Here is a 24,817-nt window from a genome sequence, read left to right as displayed (position 1 = left end):
GCAGTCTCTACAAATGGAGGAGCAGAGATGCTTCTGTGCAAGAGAGCAAGAGTATAAGGACTTTGGGGCTCCAGGGAGTCCAGACAGAAAAGATACTTCCCAGGTAAGATGGGTCTCCACGGCCTTGTAGAAGACCAAAATGTCTCCCAATCCTTGGGAGAACCTAGGGGATGTCTGGGAGGGAGACAGTCTGGAGTGTTGTGGCTTTTGACGCTTTTCCTAACATCATTAGCCACCAGAAGTCATATGGGAGTGTTCTTTCCTGCAGCTCTGGAAAAGACTCATAGTTTTTAGCAAAGTGAGAGAAGGAATTACAGGATAGTTCTAAGACTGGCCTTGGTTCCATCTAATTTCCTTTGCCTTTCACACTTCTCAGAATAACCGAGCAATGTGCTGGGAACATGACATCCCCAGATAGGGAGGAACTGGTCACAGTAGCCTATGTTTTGTTTCTCTCAGAAGCAGCATATCCTTCAGTCTTTTGGCTCAGTGTGCCGTATGACCCCCATGGTAGAAAACCCTGATGGACTGTTCTCTGAGGTCTCACCTGAAGTGCAAGTGGAGTACTTGAAGTTGAAACAACGTCTGCTTTGGGGTGGTTTTTTGGAGTCTTGGTTCTCAGTGAACATGAAATATCATCCTGGCTGCCTGTCTGTAAGCAAGGAACACATTTACTTGCATGGACATGTGTTGTACCTCTCCGGACTCAGACAAATTGGTAAGTGGACTTGTTTCACAGGATTTTGATTCATTCTACAATGATAGAACTGAGCTGAGCCACTCTTCTTGAAAAAGCAGAGGCATTCCAGAGAGACTACCTTAGGGTAAGAGATGGGAGAACATCTTCTGATCTTCAGCTAGACATGAGGCTTTGGTGAGAGTTAAGGCTCCAGGAGAGGACAACACATAGGGTCCATCAACCAGATTCATGGCCAGCCCTCTCTACACTTCTGCTGCATTTAGTTCCTATGTGCAAACTTGTCTCTGATTCAGATGAGAGGCATCATTGTTAGTACCTCATCAGCTCTGCTTGATACAGGAAATACTGTATCTCCTAACTTGCTGGGTTTAGTTTCCATTCACCAGCAAAGAGCTAGCTCTTGGCTTAGGACGTGATCAAGCTCTCATGAGAAACTCTAGGTGGACTGGAATTGCGGCAGATGGGAAAATAAGCTGGGAACTGCTCTGATTCCCAGAAAGGGCAACGAAGACTGGACCAGCACACCTTCCTGCTGTTAGCCTGTGAGTGGCCCAGATTCCCAAGATGTCACTCTGACCTGGGGCTGACAAAATCCTTAGGCCCTTCCAGTGTACAGAGGGAAGCTTAGATAGTGATAAATGTTCTATTAATAATTACTGTTAATAAGTAATCATATTCAAGGAATATTAAGTCTGTGAATATTAATTTCTTCCTCTCATTTCCGGTCTCAGTTCCATTGGGAGACCAGGAGTTTTGCTCCCTTGGATCAATGGAGTTAATTAAATCCATTTTTTTTTCTCTCTAGGCTCCTGAAGGTGGAGGTGGTAGGGGCCAGAAAAAGAGGAACGGCTGATTCTGCTTATCTAGTGAGGGGTTGGAGTACCAAAAGCAGGTTTGTTTGTTGTCAAGAGTTTGAGATGTGGGGGGTTTGCTTCTAGGATAGCCCAGGCTCTACCCCCAATATGCTAATAACCAGCACAGGATTAGGGGGACGCAACAGAGATTCCTGGGGCACAACTTTTAGGAACACTGTCACCAAGCATGTTGGTGCCTCTTTAAATGTTTACTCAGAGGCCTCTCTGGCTTTCCTCTGGTTCCAACCATAGTAGTAATTATTAATAGCACCTTGATCACTACCTGAGACTTTCCAAGTTGGGAAGAGATATCATATGGATTTCACTCAGAGGAGAATGAGGTTTGGCCTCCTTAGAGAAGTGAGTCCTGCAGTTAGCAGGATGGGAAGATAGCTGTGCCCTGCTCAAGAGGAAGCAGTGAGGGGTGCAGAGTCAGGACACCTCAGCTTTTGAAGTGGTGAGCAGGACATCCTGTGCTGCAGGCCTGAGCTTTCCATCGACTGTTCCTTTGCATCCAGCGTAAACCTCTGGACTGCTGTGATCACAGGGGATGGGTGACATTTCTCCCGCAGGTGACTTTTTTCCCCCAGCTTAGTGAGATAGGGAACTGGAGTTAGACTTACAGATTTGTTAAGAAACAAAAGAACACGTATGGGGTTGTATTTGAATAGAAGCATTTGGAAGGACAGATAAGAAACGGGTTGCGTGGGACCAGAGGATCATTGGGTAGTTAGGGAGCTAAAAGAGATTTCATTTCTACCTTATACCTTTTTGAACGTTTTGCATATAAATGATAAAATTACAAGGTTAGAAGATAAAATGGAACCAGAAATGCTGCATCAAAGCTTTTCCTCTGTGTGTCCTGGAAGCTGCGTAAATTGGTTACCAGGATGCAGCTTGGAAACCTTTCTTTGTCTTTGCAAGGAAAGCTGTGCTTTCCCCCTCACTGTCTCCAGTCAATAGCTGCGAATCTACTGAAGCTACATTGGCCTCAATTGGAGATAAGGCAGTTTTTTCTTTGCTTTAGGATGACAAATTTCTGTGGGAGTGTTCAGGAATGCTTTAGGTGACTCTGGAGTCGACTTCCTTAGCAGAGTGGTCCCTCCTAAAACCACAGGGAACAGGGGACTTCTTTTTTGGATGTCTCCCATACACTCCTTCACAGTCCATCAGGCAGAGTTAAAGGCTACAGAGCTATGGCATCCTTCCAGAGTTTAACTCTGAGGAGGCAAGGAAGAGATACGAACAACCAGCACATAGCTACATACCCTGCCGGCCAGCGTACGACCACTGAGCAAATGCCAGCAGCTGTGGAGCAGTGAAGGTGTGAGCAGCTTCTATTTGGCTTGAGATGGGCCAGAAAGACAACAGAGAAGGACTTGATATTTGAGCAGAGAGTTGAAGAATATGAGGCAGCTGGAAGAGCACTCCTGGTAAAGGGAACAGCTTGCACAAAGGTCCTGAGCTCTGAATACGGAATAGTAGGAAGTGACTAGGGTTTAAGAAAACTTAGTTCTAAGGCTTGCCTAGAACGAATTGGGAGACACTGCCAGAATCCAAGCAGGGAAGCATGAAGGCTAGCGCTAGAGGTCACAGAGGGAGATGAAAGGGTGAGAGAGGGAAGAGGAAGAGGATGGTAAAGAGGAGGAACTTGAGCCAGGCAGGCAGGAGCTGGGAATGTTGGCCTCAAGCCTAGCATTAAGCACCCAGGCTAAGATGGGTGGGCACCTGATCTGGGGCCACTTCTCTCTGGAGACACCACCTCTTCCTTTTACCCTCCTGTTGGGTTCTAGTGAAGGAAGTGTTACGTTTTAGTAAAGCTCAGCTAACTGATGCTGTGGTTGGGAAACAATTTCTACGGAGGAGAAATGTGCTGAAGAGGCAAATAAAAGACCCTGACAAGCACTTCCCCTACAATCCCGAAGACAGAGGTCAGGTGGCTGGGCTCAACCCAGTAGCCTGTTTCCAGAGGCCTGCATGGTACTTTCATGCTTGTGCTCCTCCCGAGCTGGGAACAGATGGTTTCCTCAGCTAAACAATAGTTTGCAGTGGGGTTCAGACAGAAATGCTGCCTTTTGCCAAGCACTTTCTGGAACTGGATGACCTCTTGTTCTCTTGGGGTCATCTGTTTTTGGTCCTCCCTTTCCAGTCCTCTTACTGAGGGAGAGGCAGGCAGCACAGCCTTCCCATAGCTCTCCCCTCCCACCTTTCTCCAGTTTTCTGGTGACGATGGGTTTGCCCTGGTAGGAACCAGAATAGTCAACAGCAGCCTGATCATTCAGAGGGGGGGGGGTACTACCATGTAGACAAGAGCCTTATGGAGGGTGGTATACATGTTGGCTAGTAATGCTGTGCCCAACAATTGATGATGTATTGACTCCTTACAAGTGGAGACCTAGGGAAAGCTGCTTGCTACTGATCTTCCTCCATGAACAACAGAACTTGAATTTTTTTTTTTTTTTTTTGGTTGGTTGTGTGGCTTGAACTCTGGGCCTGGGTGCTGTCCCTAAGCTCTTCAGCTCAAGATGAGCGTTTTACTACTGGAGCCACAGTGCCACTACCAGTTTTCTGGTGGTTAATTGGAGATAAGAGTCTCACGGACTTTTCTGCCTGGGCTGGTTTTGAACCATGATCTTCAAGATCTCAGCCTCCTGAGTAGCTAGGAATATAGGTGTGAGTCACCGGCGCCTGGCTTAGAACTTGAATCTTATTGAACCAATAATACAACCCAACAGAGTGATGATGTTCTTGCATTAAAACTGGAAAGCTAGGCTCACCTCAAGCCACTTAACTTCAAAAAGTGCAAATCAGATGAAATGAGCAAATGTAATTCCATATCCAACCCCCAAATCAACAATGAATAGGTGGTAGGTGCCACTGAATGTTAGTTTATATTTTTTTCTGTTACCAAAAATATGAAAAAAAAAAACAGTCTTGAAACAAGGAAAAACTGAAATCATTTATTTTAAAGTCAGGAATGAGGGCAAAAGTGTCTTACTCTCTTCGTGTGTGTGTGTGTGTGTGTGTGCATGCATGGATGTGTGTGTGCACATGCCAGTAATGGGGCTTGAACTGTGGGCCTTGAGCTATCACTCAGATAGCTGTCACTCGACTACCTGAGCCATGTCTCTACTTTCAGCTTTTTGCTTATTAATTGGAAATAAAAATTTTGAGGATTGGTCTGCCTGAACTGCCTTTGAATTTGCTTCAGATCGCAGACTCCTGCTAGTCAGGATTATAGGTGTGAGCCACTATTGCCTAGCTCTCTCGACTCTGATTCAGCATCGTACTGGAATTTATAGCCAGAACACGAAGACAATAAGTCAATAATTTTATGTTGTTTCCTATTTTAATCCTATTTATTTACCTAGAGGTTCAAGTAGGAAAGGAAGAAGTCAAATTCTCCCTATTTGCAGATGATATGATCCTAGTCTTAAAAACCCCAGAGAGTCCACAAAAAATATCCTGGATATGATAAATACTTTCAGCAATGTAACAGGATGTAGAATCAATATACAAGAATTGGTAGCTTTCCTGTATACCAACAATGAGCCAGTAGAGAAAGAAATCAGAAAAACAATTCCATTCACAATAGCTTTAAAAACAAATTAGAAATGAACTTAACCAAGGAGGTAAAAGATATCTACAATGAAAACTAAATTTAAAGAAAGAAGACATCAGGAGATAGAAATACCTCCCATGTATATGGCTGTGCAGAATTAATACTGTAAAACAGGCTATCCTACCAAAAATAATCTATGGATTCAATGCAATAACCATCAAAATCCTGATGACAGTCTGTGAAGAAGTAAAAATCAATCCTGAGATGCTATGGAAGCACTTCAGAAGACTCTGAATAATAAAAAATAATCCTGAACAAAAAGAGCAATGCTGGAGGTTATATTACAGAGCCATAGTCACAAAAACAGCATGGTTTTGGCACAAAAAAGCAAACACAAAGACCAGCAGAAAGGAAGGAAGAGCCAGAAACAAACCATAAAGCTATAGCCACCTTGTCTATGACAAAGGAGCCCAAACATATAAAAACTCCCACAGAAAAGCATAGGGAAAACTTTGGAAAATGTAGGAATAATTATTTTCTGAATAAGACTCTAGTAGCTTAAGAAATAAAAACAAGAATTAAAGAATGGAAATGCATTGAATTAAACATTTTCTGTACATCAAGAGAAGCAAAGACCAAAATAAAAAAAACAACTCCCCAAACAGGAGAAAAAAAATTGCCAGTTACTTACTGAGTAAGAGACTAATATCTAGAATATATAGAGTTCAAAAAGAGATCGAATGATACAATTAAAATTAATATGCAAATAAATTGGATAGTCCTCCAAAGAAGAAATGTTCAAAAGAAGAGATGCTCATCAGCCTTAGCCATTAAGATTTCATCTCAACCTGGTCAGAATGACAATTATCAAGAAAACAATAACAAATGTTGATGAGAGAGCAAGGAAAGAAGAACCAAACACTGTTGGTGGGAATACACACTAGTGGAAACACTATGGAAATCAGTATGAAGGCTTCTCAAAAAACCCTACCACCACCACCACCACCACCACCAACAACAACATAAAACAGATCCACTTTATGATTTCACCATACCATTCTTGGGCATATATTTAAAGGAAGGTACATCAATATACAATATAAAACACCTGCATACCCATATTTATTGCAGCACTGATCACAATTGCTGAACTGTAGAATCAGTTGAGGTGCCCAACAATTGATGAATGGATAAAGAAAATATAGTCTATATATGCATGTGTGCATATGTATGCCACATATATGGTATCTATTATTGTATATCTGATATATATATATAATTACATATATACACACATACACAATGAAAACTTACCCAATGTAAAAAAATGAAATGAATCTTGTCATTTGCAAGGAAAGAAATAGATGGAATTGAAGATCATGTGGGACCCAGAGACACAGAGAACAGTCCTAGGAGAGAAAGTGCTCTAAGAATTCTGTAGGGGAAGAGATCTGGCAAAATTATTGGAAGAAATGAATGATGCTGAGTGCTTGGGACCTTAAATCAGACCCCTGTGGCCCACCAAGCCCCAGTTAAGGAGAGAATAGAGTGAGGAAAAGGACAGCACACAGGTCAATGAGCCAGACACAGAAGCAGTTGAGATTGAAAAAAGAGGACTGAAGAAAATGGTAAAAGTTGAGGAAGCTCAAGTTAGGCATTCTTTCTGCTCTTCAAAATAGCAGAGAGGAGGTTATATGTGAAAAATTGAATCTTCACTAGCAAGAGAAAACACCTGGGAGACTCTAGCAGGGAGCATTCATTGCTGAATGATCCAGTCTTCAAAGAAGTTTGCTTTTCTCTTGACACATGCCCTGTCCTCTGCCAGGGAAGGGACAGAAGAAGAGGTGATGTTCTTTAGGGTGGCAAAGGATGAGTGGAAAAGTGTGTGTGTGTGTGTGTGTGTGTGTGTGTGTGTGTGTGTGTGTCTGTGTGTGCCTACGTAACAAACTTCTTGTCTTCAATGATCAGACTTTGATGTAGTTTGAAGGTCACTTCTGCATCCTCTTAATGAATGGAGATTAATTCCTTTCTCTTTACTTAACATCCTGACCCTTGTTATCAAGCCCTTCTCTCTGACATTTTCTAAGATCAATTGAATTTCTAAACTTTTTTTCAGGTGCTAATGAGAGCTTCAAAGGCTTTTCACAATATGGATGTATTGCAATATTCTCTTTGCTCATCCCACACTGAAATTTAAACAGAACTGAGCGATCACATTGCTGTGTGTTATTTGAAGTCCATGATAGGGGGCCATTTCATCAACTCTATTGCCCTTTTAAAAATGCAAAGGTCAGTCCTAGAGCCTGCAAGTCATTTGGAGTGGTTCCAGACTTGCTCTGGCTGACTGGCACTGTGTTACGGCCAGGGGCCCCTGAACTTTGCTGGTCCTTCCTGAAAGTACACACTGGGGGCAGGGTTGGACTGTGTCCCTGGATTGAGCCCTCTGTTTTGTTGAGACAAAGGGCTGAAAGTGGTCTTTCATGAATGGATGGAAAGAGGGAGGAGTAGAGGGTTTTCACTTATGTCTTTTTTTTTTTTTTGCCAGTCCTGGGGCTTGAACTCAGGCCTGAGCACTGTCTCTGAACTTCTTTTTTTTGCTCAAGGAATAGTACTCTATCACTTGAGCCACAGTGCAACTTCGATTTACTTTGTTTATGTGATACTGAGGACTTGAACCTAGGGCTTCATACATGCTAGGCAATTACTCTACCACGAAGGCACATTCCCAGCACCTAAACTTACCTATTTAAACAGATGCTAGCCAAGTGCTGGTGGTTCATGCCTATTAAAATCCTAGCTATTCCGGAGGCTGATATTTGAAGATCTCCCTTCAAAGTCAGCCCAAGCAGTAAAGTTCATGAGACTCTTAACTTCAATTAAGAAGCGGGAAGCCAAGGTATGGTTCCACTGATAGAGCATCAGCCTTGAGCACAAAAGCTAAGGGACAGTGCCAAGGCCTGGAATTCAAGCTCCAGTACCAGCAAAACAAAACAAAACAAAAATAACCCTCTCTGTTTGTAGAGATGAATGACATCATGCTCTTGGTCTTACCAAAGCATGAATTCAGGGTAGGACACAAAAGTTTTGATAGAGCAAGATTTATCGAAACGAGAGAGAAATTACATCCTCATAGAAGAGTGGGGCCTGGTCACTTGACCTTGTAATCAAATGTCCTAAGCCCTTGGGTTATTGGCACATTTATGAATAGAGTTTAATGATTAGGGTATGACAGGTAGTAGTTTTTCCTGAAAAAGGTGTCCTCAGAGCTAAGAGGATGATTTGAGAGGAGGGCTTTGCATGAAACTACAACTCCAATGAGTTGTAGATGAGGCCTCTAAATAACCTTTAGGGTTAGGAGAGTCCTTGCTGAGGGGCTGTTGGCCACCTTACAAAGAAGTAATTTCAACCACAGTCAACAATTATTGGAGGGTAATTTTCAAAGTAAGATGTTTAAGAATGTGTTCAGATAAAGTGCTGCACTTGTTCGTCAGCTCTTTTTGCATTAGTTTTCCATTCTGCCTGCCTGCTCACCTGCCTGCCCCATGTCAGCTTTACTGGGGGAAAAATAAATCATCTGTGGTGCTATAGATTTTTACAAATTGCCACTATATCATTGGATTCTCCTCTTCCTGGATACTATGGTTTGGATATGCTTTGGTTCCCCGCACCCCATGTTGAAATTTAATTCCCATTGTAATTGTGTTACAAAGTGATGGTAGCTTTAAGAGGTATTGATGTCCTGGAGGCTCTACATTTATGAGTGGATTAATGTCTTCCTCAATAGACTGGGTTAAATCTCATGGGTTATGGAGTGAGTTGGGGCTTGAAGGACTGGATGTGGTGCCACGAGAGTAGATTTTATAATGTCTTCTGCATGCATCTTCTCACCTTTCTTACACAGATTGTGTGATACTACCTGAAATGAGTTGATATAGATTGTGATCCTCCCTGGAAGCCAAGCACATAACAATACCATGATTTGGACATGTTACATTTGTGCTATGCCCCAAACTCCCAACTTTTTTCTGATTTTTAGAGATGCAGTCTACAGACTTTTCTGCCAGGACTGGCCTTGAACCACAATCACCTGGGTTTCAGCCTCCTGAATAGCTAGGATTACAAGCATGAGCCTGCAGCAACCAATGAGAGTTATGATCTCAACAAATTCATAGATTAGAAATACCAGTAATTATTAATGTATTTTGCACTGATTTAATGCAATTTTGGGTTTGTTTTCTTTTTTATCTGCACCTTGTCCTTTCACACATTTGTTAAGGCCCCAAGACTCAAGGATATTTAACTTGTTTCAAGCTATACCAGTTGCAAGGTTTGGGACACAATTGCAACCAGAGATGGCTATGTTGCTTTCTGGTCATAGAATCCTATGGGCCTAACTGTCAAGCTTTCTGTTAGATCTAGATTGACCTAACAAAAAAGATGGCTGGGTTTTCTTTTACAACAAAATAGAATAGCAACCAAACTGCTCATTGGCTTCACAGGTAGGAAGCCTGGGTTTCAGAAGTAGGAGTTGTTTCTTCTACTCTTGTATGGTACAAGATACAGTATAGCACCTTTAGAAAGTGGGTATTTAGGAAATTTTCACAGCTCTATTTTTTTATTGTTAAAAAGCAGCTAGGTACCTATGGTTTATGTCCATAATCCTAGCTATGCAGGAGTCTGAGATCTGAGAATTGTGGTTCAAAGTCAGCCTAACCAGACAAAGTTGAGGGACTCCTATTTTTAATTAACTAGCAAAAACCTGGAGGTAGAGGCATGGCTCAAGTGGTAGGGTGCCCAGTGCTAAGCAAATATATTGACTGAGAATGTGAGACCCTGAATCAAGCCCAAGTTCAAGCCTTAGAACCCATAATAAATCACTATAAAGCATGCTTTCTGGATCTAAAGACTTATAACATTCAGACAACCACTGAGAATGTTTTGAAGGCACACCTCTAAGGCTAAGTCTAATAACATCTTACTCTTTTATAACCTGACTTTAATATATAATAGCTTTCTTTCCACAGTTAAGGAAACAGATAGGCTGAGAGTGAGGTGATTTTATGGACAAAATTTCTTTTGCCCATTGTATACCCATGTTCTTCAGTTTGAGCCCTATAAATGAGAGTGATAAAAGACAAATGAACAGAGAAAAATGTGCTGAAAGATTGTGTGTGTGTGTGTGTGTGTGTGTGTGTGTGTGTGTAGCATATACACATGGAGGAACTGAGTGATAAATAACTCAAAGTGTAGCTAGAGCTTGAACTTATGTGTAGAGAAATAGTAAGACAAAGATAATGGCTTCAGCTTCCAAGGAGAAATCTGTGGAAGGTAAACTATAATGGCTTCAGCTTCCAAGGAGAAATCTGTGGAAGGTAAACTATTGGCATAGGTTTACTTTTGGAAGTGAGTTGGTACCAACTTTCCATCTTCTTTGTGGCCAGAAGGCTCCCCTGGGAGAGGAATCCACAGCAGTTCACATTTCTAAGAATCTCCCACAAGTCATCATGCAAATGGAGCCTCTCGGAAAGTTTAATTCTCACCATGTTGTGTCTCAGATGCCTCCAGCTCAAAATGATCCCGAGATCAAAGTGAATTGGTACAGTTAGAACTCTTGTACTTTCCCATTTGAAAATTCCAGATATCTCATCTATTACATATTGATTGGTGTCTGAGGAGAGAAATTTATGAAAGAAGTTGAGAGAGCCAGGAGCTGGTAGCTCATGACTGTAATCCTAGCTACTCAGGAGACTGAGATCTGAAGATCACAGTTCAAAGCCAGCCTGGGAAGGAAAGTTCATGAGACTCTTATCTCCAATTAACCACCAGAAAAACAAGAAGTGGCTCTGTGGCTCAAGTGGTAGAGTGTTTGCCTTGAGCTGAAGAGCAAGGACAGTGCCCAAGCCCAGAGTTCAAACCCTATAACCGACAAAAAAAAAAAAAAGTTGAGAGATAAGAGGTCTGTTCAGAGGAAGAGATACAGGGCTTGGAACAAATGAAAATGAAAAAAAATCTCATCATAGTGCCTCTTTCTTACTACCTCAGTTCCCTCAGTCCTGGATGTCAGTTAGTCCACCGAAGCAGTCATGCTCTGCTTTGGGTGTCTGTGCTAAATGCTCACAGCATTTGCATCGTGCTCCTAGGTCTGGAAATGCAGCAACACTGGGGACGTGTAGCCTGTCTTAACATGTTTTCTGCTCCTATAACAATACCCAAGACTGGGTGAATTAGAAAGAGCAGATAGTTATTTAGCTCCAGATTGTAGATGCTTGGAAAATCCATGAGTGTGGCTCTAGCACTGGTGAGGACATTGCAGCTGCATCATCTCATGGTGGAAGAAAGAAGGGCAAGACAAGACAGGAGCAAGAGAAAAGAGGAGGCCATTACAGTTTAGAAAACTGTTCTTCAAAGGCCCAGGTTTTTTTTTTTCCCCCAAACAACATAATCAGATTTATTTAGCTTAACATTTCTTCTGATCTAAAAAAAATGATGTCAAAAGAAAACATACATATAGGTACCCACCTGGATAAACTCAGATAATCTACAGAAAAAGAAAAGGCTAAGTTCTGTTTTACAGAGAAAATTATCTTCGTTTCTGGAAGATGTTTCCATGTCCCATTCCACGTCTTTTTCCTCTTATAGCCACTTGGGCCTTCAGAATAGCAGCTTTTCCACGGCCAGCCCCCCAGCCTTGGTTTTTATTTTTCATGCTGTTTAACACTGGTGCATTTTTTAGCGTATCAGGCAAAATCAGAAAGCGGATCTTGCTGCCACGGATGTACACCTGCTCCAGCTGTGCCACTCGGCCATCTGTATACGTGACTGTGATGTTGGACATCTGGCAGTTCATGTTGTCCTCTGCTTCAATAAGCTTTCCTTGATATACCTCACCGGTGTTTGTCTCACATGTAACAATATGGCCCTCAGCTTCATGCAGGACTTTAATTGGCACACCAATCAACATCTTGGCAGGAAGAGTTTGACTGAGGCCTACACTCCTACTCTTCGGTTCTGGGACAAATGTTGCGACGGTGAAAGCTTGAGGCAAGCGAATGGCAGGGCCCGCACTCCCAGAATCAAAGGCCCAGGTTTTTATGTATTGAAAGCTTCCTTCAAGGCCATCACCGAATGGGATGAGGTTAGGTCGTTTGGAGCATGCTATTGAAGGCTATCATAAGACTCCAGTCTTTTCCTCTTTTTGCTTTCCAGCCACCATGAAGCCAGTAGCTTATTTGGCTATGGGATTCCACCATAATGTGCAGACTCAGCACAAGCCAAGGGGAAATAGAAACAACCAATTATGAACTGAAATCTCCACAACTGTGAGCCAACATAATCCTTTCCTCTTTTTTTTTCTTTTTTTCCTTTTTGTGCCAGTCCTGGAGCATGAACTCAGTGTCTGGGCTGGGTGCTATCCTTGAGATTCTTTTTATTTATTTTCTCAAGGCTTGTGCTGTACGATTTAAGCCATAGCACCCCTTCTGGCTTTTTCTGAGTGGTCCATTGGAGATAAAAGTCTCACAGACTTTCCTACCTGGGCTGGTTTCAAATCATGATCCTCAGATCTCAGCCTCCTGAATACCTAGGATTATAGGCGTGAGCCACCAGTGCCAGGCTTGCTCTTCTCTTTAAGTTGATCAGCTCAGATATTTGTTACAGTAACAGAAAGCTGGTCAACATAAGGGCTCAAACTTGTTTTCAAAACAAACCCATTCTTGGCTGGGAATGTGGCTTAGTAGTAGAGTGCTTGCTAGCATGCATGAAAGCCTGGGTTCAATTCCTTAGTACCATATACACAGAAAAAGCCGGAAGTGATGCTATGGCTCAGCTGGTTGAGTGCTAGCCTTGAGCAAAAGAAGCGTAGGGACAGTGTCCAGGCCTTGAGTTCAAGCTCCCCCCCCCCAAAAAAAAACAAAACAAATCCATTCTTGTAAAACTTACTTATGACATGAATATTCATAAAAGTAGGGCTTTTAAGACTTAGTCACCTCTTATTAGGTCTCTCCTTTCAATATAATAGTGGTGTATTGGGGATAAAGTTTCCAACAAATGAATTTGTGGGGAATATATTTAAACCATAGCGTAGCCCTAACAGTAGAAGTTCTCAGAGAGAGAACGAAGCAATCTAGAATTAAGTCAGTACAACCCCAGTGGTGGCTCAGTTTGCAATACTTCAGGTCTTTGGAATGAAGATGTGAGGTCACTCAGTCATACTGTTATTGCAGCAATGTTTTACTACTGATATAAGTGGTATTTAGACCTGATAGAAGAAAGCACATAATGCTTCAAAGCAAACCCAGGGATGGAGCTCTGATGTGTTCACACTTACTTCAGCATCCCTCCTCCAAACACTTGTTCAATAATAGTACCACACTGCTTAGGAATTACAGGGACACACTATGTGCTTTGCAAAGCAGAGGCCTGGCGCCAAACATTATTTGTCTGTGGTCCATGCTTTGAAGTTGATGTGCTTTGTTTTCCTAAGTCTCTTGACTGCTTTGGCACACAGTGCGTAGGCAGGGAAATAGCATGGAGCTGAGCAGAATAAACATCATCTCTAATTCCTGTCCACCCCTAAACCAACCATGACCCCACAGCTGGAGAGTGGGGAAATGTTTTCTCAATCCCCCTTAGGAAGAAAAAGAAAACAGAGAAAGAAAAGATCCCCTGCTTCCCAAGTGGCTGTCTCAGGCACTTGGACAGGATCTTAGTGCCACACGAAAACTTGCTCTACCAGCACTCACAGCCCTGTTCTGCAGATTCCTTGTCATCCTGGGCTTTTTTTCATTCCTACAGCTACAGGCCCTTTAAATCCTGTCCCTGGCCTCTACCCCTCCTCCCTAACAAAAGCTTCCTAGCTCCAAAAGGATTTCCTTTCCTAAACCTGGTTCCTCTGACCTTTGTTTTCACAACACACACACACACACACACACACACACACACACACACACACACACACACATCTCTACCTCATTCTCTTACAAATGCCAAAGGTATTTTGAAAAAGCTGATGTTAAACACAGAGTGGTCTTCTCAGGGCTGCTGTGCCCATTGAATGTGGTTTTCAGAGGCACAGTAGTGGCTGGAGACCCACGTGGAGGCGGATGAGGATTCCCACCCATGTGGCCAACAGTTTGTTCTGATCTGATTTACAGGAAGGGATGGGGTGAGCGATCAGTGCTGCCCATGGCTCTCCTAGTAACATGACAGTGCAGCAGGACTGTGACCATGTTGCAACATGGAGTGGCTGTGCTTTTCTTGTACATCCCTAGGACCATGTGGAAACTCAACAGCAGCTCAGGTGGGCAATTTCTTGCTCATAATTTTTGTCCAAGATCCATAGATCCATTAGATCCATAGATCCCTCTAATAGCTATTAGATCCATAGAGGCATCTATGGATCTAATAGCAACAAGCAGCCAACCACATGTCCTGGGGCTTCCCACAGAGGAGACTTTTGAGGCACCAGCTGTAAAACTTGGGGTCCCCAATGGAGGGACTCTTTGTCAAGGACCTTCCTCATCAGAGTGACCCACAATGGCTTTCCTCCTTCCCTTTCTTTCTTTCCCAAATCCCTTGTCTCCTAGAACATACCCTGCATTGATCCCTGTAATCATTCGTTGTCTCACAAACTGCTTTCTGTTCGTTGTTGTTTGCTTCTGATATAGGGTCTCTATATGTATCTCAGTAGATGGAAAGGAGAATGATGGAAGGGTAACATCAATTAAGATACACTTATTTATAAATTGACATGAGGAATTGAAATCCCTTTGTGCAACTATTTAAACATAATAATAAGAAGGCAAGAAAAATATGCTTCCAAAGCTGCCTTCAAATTCGCTATGTAGCTAGCTGTCCTTGAATTCACAATCCTCTTGCCTCAGCCTCCTGAGTATTTAAATTACAGGCCTGGGTCACCACATCCCAGTACTGGAGCTTGAACTCAGAGCCTGGTTATGCTTCTTTAGAACTTTTTGCTCAAGGCTGGCATTCTACCACTTGAGCCAGAGATCCACTTCCAGCTTTTTGCTGGTTAATTGAAGATAAGCGTCTCACAGGCTTTCCTGACAGGGCTGGCTTCAAACCATGATCCTCAGATCTCAGCCTCCTTGGTGAATAAGATTACAGGTGTGGGCCCCTGGTGTCCAAATGCTAAACTAGGTCTGTATTTTGAGGTCCAATGATCTTATTATGATTCAGATATTTGAATTTCCCTACGGATGGTAGAATTTTCTGCTTTTGGGGTGTGGCCTATACCTAGGCATAGAAGTGCTGGGCACCGTGCAATTGAATGGAAAAAGAATATCACTCCTTTCCAGGATTCTAGCCAACAGGGAAGCTGGTCAGATACACAGAGCCTCAGCCCCAGCCTAGTCTGACCCTGAACCCCAAGTTACAGTTAGCAAGCTCTCCAGGGATTGTGTACCCCTGTTGGAGTCTGGGTGTGCTGATCCCCAAAGAGGTCAGAAGCAGAAGTCTAGGTCACCCTGTGTGACCTAGGCAAAGAGCTCAGTGCTCCACCCTTGGGGGAATGTGAGAGTTGCCTCCTCCCTGCTTACTAATAAAAATCAATGAGACACTGTTTGTGCCTTCAAACCCTGAAGACCTCTTGTTTTCTGCCTGCTTTGTGCTTAGCTGTGAAACTATAACATGGAAGGGACCCTCACCTTGTGTTATCACTTCCGTCAAAGCTAGGAACAAAGAAGTTCAGGCCCTCTGAGGCTCTCTCAGTTTATCCTCACTCCTCACATCATTGTGGCAGTCACTTGCTTGCGGAGCATAGATGGCAGCTGTGCTCCATCCCCTGATTCAGTCAGGGTGGAGCTCAGAATTCACACTTTCAGCAGCTTCCCAGGGGATGTCAATGCTGCTGGTGTGCAGTCCACTTTGAGTCATTTCCTCTTGTGCTGTCAGCTGGCCTGGGCCCTGGCAGTCATGGATTCTTGTGAGAAAGGGCCATGGGTGGAGAGACTGCTCCAATCCCAGCCTCAGTGGTTGCTCCCTCTGCTTCTAGAAATCTAGAGGGGATTCATAAATTTCTCCTGGATCCTTAGCAACATCCCAGCTGACTTTTTATGTGTGAAATTGGGAAATGGGGCTGAGAACACTGACCTTGTGGAAATGCTATTTACAACCTGATCAAGGGCTAGGGGGGGCCTAGTCACTAGACTCACACATTGGGGCAGGGCCTGTAGCTACAGAGACAAGTCAGCTGGGCAGGTGGAGGACTTAGCCCCAGTTTAGCCACCCCAGCCTTTGTAAGCTCTTGGGGAGGCCAGGGTTCAAGAGGAGCCAGATGGGCCCCAGCATTCTCCTTCATAAGGAATCATGTGACCTCCTCTCCACTTGGGACAGGAACACCTCCGCAGAGAATTGCCACGGTGAGTAGGGTCATCTGGACAGAGAGCTGTGGTTTTCCCCAAATCTTTCACACTTGGTTTCACAGTTTCAAGGTCTTTTCACAGCCTCCTTACCTCAGGGAAATCCTGGAGTTCGGTGTTGACATAGGCATTTATGACCACATTCGCATCCTCCTTTCTTCTTGTGAAGTCATATTGTAATTTTGGTGACGTCCTAGTTAGTGTTTATAATCTGTAACTGTGTCATCAGAGGTAATGGCAGAGTCCTGTAGCATATACTATGGTGGTTTTTCACCCTCATCCTGCCTTTTAAAATTTTTTCCTGGAGCTCTTAGTTGTTTTTTTTGTTTTTGTACTTTTCAAAGACAAAACAATCATTTATTCTCAGGCTTTCCTTCACTTACTTAAAGATATTCATGTCATATGATTTTTATTTTTATTTTTCTTGAAGAAGTCTCTCTTGAAGACCCTGATCATTCCACTGTAGACTAAGGACCAGATCCACTGCATTGCTACCATCCTGGTATCTTTATCTAATGTTCCTTCAGAATTTCCCCTCTATTTTCTTGTGTTGGATTCTCTGTTTCTTGGATTGTATATCACCATAGTCTTTGATTCATTATTTTCTGTCTATATTTTTTGCAAGTACTAGGCATTAAATCCAGAGTCTTGAGTTCTCACTTGGCTTTCTTACTCATGGCTGGTGTTCTACTAGTTGAGCCAAGCCTCCAGCACAGCCTTTAGTTGAGTTGGAATCTCTTGTATTTTTCTGCCTAGATTGGTTTCAAACCACAATCTTCCAGGTGTCAACCTCCTGAACCGCTAGTATTACAGGTTTGAGATACCAATGCTTGGCTTTGATTCATTATTCCAGTTTGATAAAGTATAACTTTCAGTTTGCTAAAGCACAACTCCTGATTCTTGAGGAAGAGAGAGGAAGGGAAATAACAGTATAGTTGATATCATAATTACTCATTTGGTTGATGCTGTAATATGAACGTTTATTCTCCCATAATTTATATGCTAATAAAATAGTATTAATAGTTAATAGGGACTTTGGGAGGGCTCTGTCCTCATGAATGAGACTTGTACCCTTCTCAAAAAGGCCTAGAGGAATGTATTCTTCTGCCACCTGAGGGCATGAAGTAGAGAAGGAGCTGTCAGCAGACATCTCATCTATTGGCCCACACTACAGAACCGTGACATAGCTTGCTATTGTTCATCAATTTCTCACACCAAGATACTTTATCTTAGCAACCCAAATGGAATAAGATAAGTAGGTATAAAATTCTAGGTTGGAAATAATTTATTTTTGGAATTAAGAAGATTCTGACTCATGTCTTGTAGCTTCCAGTGTGACTGTGGAGAAGTCTGATGTCCACTCTTGCAGTCTTTGATATAAACCTTTATAGTTTCCCTGTAGAAGGTAAGTTTGGTCTAGATCTAGTTCATTTAATATGCTGGGAGGGATTCCCTCACCCTGGAAATTCTATCCTATAGCAGTCTCTTGGCCAAATTAATAGGCACATTCCATGAGGGTGTAAATTACACTGCAGATGGCGGTTCCCCAATTGGCAGGTGCCTTACCTCTTCCCAGCTGAGAAAGCTAGGGCCTAGAGGAAGTTGAATCACTTCCTGGTGCAAATCACAAAAATCCTGTGCATGCACTGACTTTTCCATACATCTAAACTAATAGTGGTTTGACCAGGAGCTTTAAAAATACTTATGTTTCATTAACCCTAAAGTGGAAGGCTTAAAGAGAAATATCCAACCCATCATGAAGTCCTGAGAGAAAAACCCTTATATGGGCTATTCAGGATTCCATTCTGGGCTCAACCAGGTCAGTTCCCTCTTGCTAGGTTTATGGAGTTCAGATGTGAGCAGAAGATTTTTAGAAAAGGAGGTGGATGACAAAGGATCCTACCAAAGTGACATTTTACATTTATCAGGCATCAAGCACTGAACTTTTTCAGCAACAGAATTTGCTTTAATTCAAATCAGCTCCACCAACTTGATAATACAATCCTTTCTTTTATAACAACAATAAAAAGTCTTTGGAATGTTTAATGCCATAGCCATAGTGTTGTTTCTAAGGCTCACTTTGGGACATGTGGTACTGGGCTTTACAAGTCTGCATTTATACTCTGCATTGTGATGTCAGATAGGTATGATAAACCCCCTACAATAATGAATGAGCAGAGAATATGAACATTTTAGGCAGCTTACCCAGGATAGCGGCAACCAGTTTCTTGTGCTAGTTCTTTTTTCATGTTTCCAGTGCTTTCTACTTGGCAACACTACCCATTGGTCCTCAGATGCAAATATATTTACATATGCTAATAGCAGAGAAAATATGATGACAATACGTGCTGAGCATAAAGGCACAGCCCTTTTTCCTGGAAAGGGTGACTGCAGCCTCTTCAGTACAAACCAGACAGGATGAAAACTCCTTAACACCGGACCCTTACCGGAGCCCTGAATCTACCTGTGTAACTGTTCTAGGTCTGAGGTTTTTCACCTGTAGCTTGGGAGTGGAAATTCAGTGTGTTTGCTAAGCAGTTCTAGAACCTATAGAGTCCAGTGTGATTTTTTTTTTCACCTGCAACTAGCAACTTTCAGCATCCTTGGAGGGAAGGTTGGAATAGCTGTACACATGGCAGATGTTGTATTTCAAGCCTCTGGATGGGTTTTCAACCCATTCAATGTGTTTGAGAAGAGTGACCTGCATTTCCCTCCACTGACACTGGGACACTTGCTTGGAGCTGGGATGAGAAAGGGCATCTCCTGGAGCCAGAGTGGAAATGAGCTTCTTCCTCGTGGGTGGGCATGGTGCCTGGGGTAGTGGAGCTCCTGCCAGGAGGGAGGGTGGGGTCTGGAGGAAGCTGGAGGGATGCATCTGCTCTTCCTAACCTTTGGGTTGTTTCATGGTGACTGAGGTGTCTGTTTTTGTGTCTATTGTGCTTATATTTTGAAGGTCAGTAATGCCATCCAAGGTCTTATTGATGATGAGTGACATTATACAACCTGGAAAAGGTGAGCTACTGGAAAGAGAGGGTGGAAAATCTAAAATCAGCCTCATAAGGGGCTGAACTGTTAAATTCATTTTCCTGAGCCATCTTATTATTAATGGCAAATACAGAATAATACACAAGGGGATGTGTGCATCTGAGCTTGTGTGTTTGTGTGTGTGTGTGTGTGTGTGTGTGTGTGTGTGTGTGTGTGTGTGTGTACCGGTACTGGGATTTAATTAAACTCATGGCACTGTCCCTGAACTTTTTTGCTGAAGGCTAGCATTCTACCACATAAGCCACATTTCTACCTCTGGCTTTTTTAATAGTTAATTGGAAATCAGAGTCTCACAAGCTTTCCTGCCCAGGCTAGCTTCAAATAATGATCCTCAGATTTCAGCTTCCTGAATAGCTAGAATTACAGGCAAGAGCCACCAGCACCTGGAGCACCTGTGTATTTTTATGTAGAGTCTTTGTCTAATCCTAAATGAGCACGATAATGAGATTCACCATATATTACATATAGAAAAGGCTCATCATTTCCCAAGCATTACAAATAAGATCCCCTTTCCATCCCCCCCCTCCCCCCTGACACACACTTTTTTGTCAGTAGTGTGGTTTAAACTCAGCCTGGGCATTGTCCCTGAGCTCTTCAGCTCAAGACAAGTGCTCTGCCACTTGAGCCACAGCGCCATTTCCAGTTTTCTGGTAGTTAATTGGAGATAATAGTCTCATGGACTTTCCTGCCTGGGCTGGCTTTGAACCGTGATCCTCAGATCTCAGCCTCCTGAGTAGTTAAGATTACAGGCATGAGCCACCAGCATCAGCTTAGATTCTCTACTTTAAGATGGGGAAAAAGAAGTGTAGAAAGATTAAGTAAATGGTATGTGGTTAAATTTTTACTAAGTGGAAGGACCCAGACAGGGGCATCTTGATCTCTTCCTTCTAGGAGCAAGCTATTTATACACCAAATGCAAATTCCATATTGAATTGGGTTGAGAACATCTCCTCAGATTCATGTTCATGTAGAATTTCATAAAGTGACAAAATAATGTCACATTTTCATAGAATTGCTACAGATATATTCACTGAGTAAAAACCAAGACAAAATGGAATAGTATGGGCCCTTAATACAAGAAGATTGGTGTCTTCATAAGAGGGGAAGATACACAGAAACATACACACACATAGAAGAACAGCCTGAAGATAAAGACACAGACAGAATGATGCTACCACAAGCCAAGAAATATTGGGAGCTATCAAGAGCTGCAAGAAGGATGGGGGTAATGGTTCATACCTGCAGTCCTAGCTACTCAGGAGGCTGAGATTGGAAGGGATCATGACCTGAGACCAGCACAGGAAACAATAACAAAAAAAAGATTCATGAGACCCTCCTTTGCAATCAATGGCTGGATGCAGCACTAATGAACTATTGTCCTGGGGTTTGGGAACTCAGAAATCCTTGTTCCTGGTGTCATTTATAATTGTTTTCTTTAGAGTTGATACCTTATGGGAAGTGATGATTTAGAGCTGGTAACTGATAGGAAGTTGTGAGGCTGTTTCCAATGTGTTTGCTAAAATTTGTTATATCCCTTAGTGCATAGTTCTTTCTCTGGCAAGAATTCAAGATTGGGATCTTTTTACCAGTTTCCATGGAGGCTAAGATTCAGCAGGCCAAGGGGTTGGAGACAATATTTTTCCCATATCAATTGTGATATGCTTCATTGAGAGATTTTAATAAGAAAATGAAAGTAAGAAGATGATCACGACATTAGGACTCATTGATTCTGACAGAGGAAGACAGATTCCAACCAGTTTCTGAAACTGAAAGCCTGACAGGACCAGGTGTTCTAGGCCAACTAAGAAATTCAGTATAGACCATAATCAAGATGTTGGTGACAGGTGTTGAGGCACAGGTGTCTTCTCAGAGCCTGTTTTAAGACAGAATTGAGGCTCACAGAGTTTATCAAATAATGTTCACTTCAAGGACAAGTTCAAGTTAAGAGCCTTCAAGTCCTTGTGTGATCCTAGTTCACTCAGGAAGCCGAGATCTGAGCATCATGCTTTGAAGCCAGCCTGGGCAAGAAAGTCTGTGAGACTCTTCTACAATTAAGCACCAAAAAGTTAGAAGTGGAAGTGTGGCTTTATTGGTAGAATACTAACCTTGATGTTAATGGACAGTGTGTAGGCCCTGAATTTAAGCCCCAATATTGGCACAAAAGAAGAAAGGAAGAAAGGAAGAAAGGAAGGAAGGAAGGAAGAAAGAAAGAAAAGGAAGGAAGGAAGGAAGGAAGGAATGGAAGGGAGGGAGGGAGGAAGAAAAAAGAAAGAAGGAAGGAAGGAAAGAAAGAAAGAGGAGTAGCAGTCTTGCTAACTGAGTGATGAGGGGTCTATTCTCAATAGAGGGCAAGATGAAAACACATGTAGATTCTTCTGGATGGCCAAGCTGAATGGTAAGATCTACAGTCATATGCACAATATACAACATGACCCTGAACTTTGACCTGGAAAATCTCCTTCTAAGGACCCATCATAAGAAACAACAAATGATCCAGGACATTGTGTGGTAGAGCTCAATAGGATTATTTACAGGATTAAAAGTTAGAAGTGACATCTGTCCAACACTGTTTAATATGTTATAGACTATGTATACATGTGATTTTCCTCTCCACATGGGTGATTAGAAGTTGGACTGATCTACAATCCAGTAAGATTCATGAGCCCTCACCTTTAGTGTGTGTAAACTGAAACAGGCCATAAATTTGGAGGGATTTCTGAGAAGGAATCAGAAAAGACCCGATGGATGAAGAATTGAGAACAGAGGAACCCACAGCCTTGAATGCCTTAGAGACAATGCCTCAAAAGTCAGACTTTCCATTCCGGAAGCGTGAGAACAGGAAACAGGTGGAAGCTCCCAAACATCCCCAGGAAGCTTTCCTGGGAAATAGAATCTGGAAACCTTTCCTGTTCACCTGTTCTGCTAAGCAGGGAGAAGCTAAGGAGGTGGGTCTGAGGCTCAGTGGGCAGTACAACAGCCAGGTGCACAGAATACCAGGTTACCTTTATCTAGCTGTGGAGGGAAGTAGCTTCCTCTTCTCAACCTCACCCAGAACCTCTTCTTATCATGATCCCTGAGGCAGGCTTAGGCAAACATTTAGAAAAGTTTTCAAGGACATAGATCAGCATTGAGAAATACATGCAAATGGAAATGAACTTGAGGAGACAGGGTGAACAGAATGCAATTTTAGCTTCCACACAAGTAACACAACCAATATTGAGCACATATAGGTGATACATTCTGCATATAGCACCTTTTCAAAGAAGGATGGAATGGTGGTATATCGATAATGATATGTTTGGATTCACAGATGATATAGGGTAGACCTTGGGAGAAAAACAAAATAGATCCCTCTTGTATATCTTTAATATCATTATTATTTCCAGAAGTTATTTTTGAGCAGGAAATGGACATAAAAATCAAAACTGTGCTGGGCACTGGTAGCTCACACCTGTAATTCTAGCTACTCAGGATGCTGAGAGCTGAAAATCATGGTTGGAAGCCAGAACAGGAAAGTCCGTAAGAGTTTTACCTCCAATTAACTATCAAAATCCAGAAGTGAAGCTGTTGCTCAAGTGGGAGAGAGCACCAACCTTGAGAGAAAAAGCTAAGGGACAGCACCCAAGTTCACCCTGAGTTCACACACATACACATACACACACGCACATACACACAAATCAAAACTGAAATGAACCTTGATATAAACAAGGCAAAAATTATTAAGGAAAATATGAAAGATATGCTTTGATTCCAAAAAATAACTTTGACATGCTCTCTGTGTCTCAATGATAAAAGACAACCATCAATAAAGTTAGATGACATAAAAATTAGAAGAAATAGACATAAAAGGCTTTAAAGCCTGATACACTCTGTATCTCTGTATCTCTCTCTCTCTGTGTGTGTATGTATGTATGTATGTATGTATCTATCTATCTATCTTCTAAATATCTTAGAAAGATTCATAACAGAGGGACAGATATGAGATCAGCTTTTTCATGGTAGAGGAAATTCTCCAGCCAATGTAAACATCACCAGTGTTCAGGAAAATCCAAAGTAAAACAAGCATGAGATGACATATCACCTATGAGCTGGACAAATGTGAAATGTGGAATGATTTCAGAGGTTATCAGGCCTGAGAAAATGGCTGTTGCAATTTTTGGAGCACAAATCAGTATAGCTATTTTGAGAACAGTTTGGCATATTTATTAAAATAAAGAACACACATTTTCTGTGGCTTAGCTATTCCAGGGTCTCTGTGTGTCCTCTGAAATAACACAGGTGTGCAGGAAATGTGTGAAGATGTCTCCTGCAGTCTTGTTTAGGGGAGCAAAAAATTATAGCCAGTAGGGGTGCATACATATGGGCTCATGTTCTCTTATGGTTTGAATCTTCTGCAATGTATCCAGAAAATAGAACCTCTGTAAGTGAGAAGAACAGATTTGCAGGATGAATGCATGCTTTGCTCAAGGAAGTTGCATATTTCATACACATTGGAAAGGAAGATAGCATGGCATACATGGTGTGAATGGATTTATGGTGGAGTGGGATGAATCATAGATATTTTCAACTTGTGTTGGCTTGGCTCTAACAAATGCAGAGGATGGCAGAACACTTGAGCCTTGATGTGAGTGGTTTGGGGCATGTGTAGACCACAAGGGGAGGCCAAGCAGGGATCCGGTGGGATATCTGGACCCAGCATCTCTGCCTAGAGGCTCCCCTATGGCTCCTGAGGTCAGATTATCTCTCTCACTTTTATACCACAGAGACTGGGGGCCAGGTGGGCTGTGGGCCTGTGTGTAACATAGACCCCCCCTTTAGGGTCTGCCAGTGCCCATTGCCACAGATTTTCCATGTGGATCTGAGGTTCTTGAAAATACAGCAAAGTCAAAGTGCATAATTCTTTATTGACAATACTGGGATTTGAACTCAAAGCTTCACTCTTTCTAGGCTGGTGCACTGGTGCTCTACCACTTAAGTCATGCTCTCAGCTCTGATTTTGCTTTATAGTTATTGTTGTTGTTGGTGTTGTTGTTATTTGAGATAGGGTCTTGCTTCCTACCAAGATATATACCTGAATCACAATCCACCTACTTTAGATTTCCCTATGTTGCTTTGATCACAGCCCCAAAACATGTCCATGGAGATGCCCTCACACACTTTTCTGGCTGAGGTGCCCTGCAATTGCAGTCATCCCCATTTCAGCCTCTCAGGCAGCTTGAGAAGACAGGTGCATGCCACCATGCTCAGCTATAGATTGAGAAGTCTTCTGAATGTTTTG

At 42.5% G+C, this 24,817-nt stretch overlaps 1 protein-coding gene across 1 annotated transcript; it reads right to left on the bottom strand.

The window, feature by feature from the left end:
• Positions 1-11,606: 11,606 nt before the first annotated feature.
• On the bottom strand, positions 11,607-12,164 carry LOC122096089 (small nuclear ribonucleoprotein Sm D3-like). The gene has a single exon (XM_042666505.1). It carries the CDS (start codon positions 12,075-12,077, stop codon positions 11,697-11,699), a length of 381 nt encoding a protein of 126 aa, XP_042522439.1. The 5' UTR covers positions 12,078-12,164; the 3' UTR covers positions 11,607-11,696.
• Positions 12,165-24,817: the final 12,653 nt, after the last annotated feature.

The sequence above is a fragment of the Dipodomys spectabilis genome, unplaced genomic scaffold, assembly GCF_019054845.1.
Source record: "Dipodomys spectabilis isolate Male_0828 unplaced genomic scaffold, ASM1905484v1 ptg000365l, whole genome shotgun sequence".
NCBI lineage: Eukaryota > Metazoa > Chordata > Mammalia > Rodentia > Heteromyidae > Dipodomys > Dipodomys spectabilis.
The sequence above is the reverse complement of the archived record's forward strand: the minus strand, read 5'-3'. Positions and strand labels throughout refer to the sequence as shown.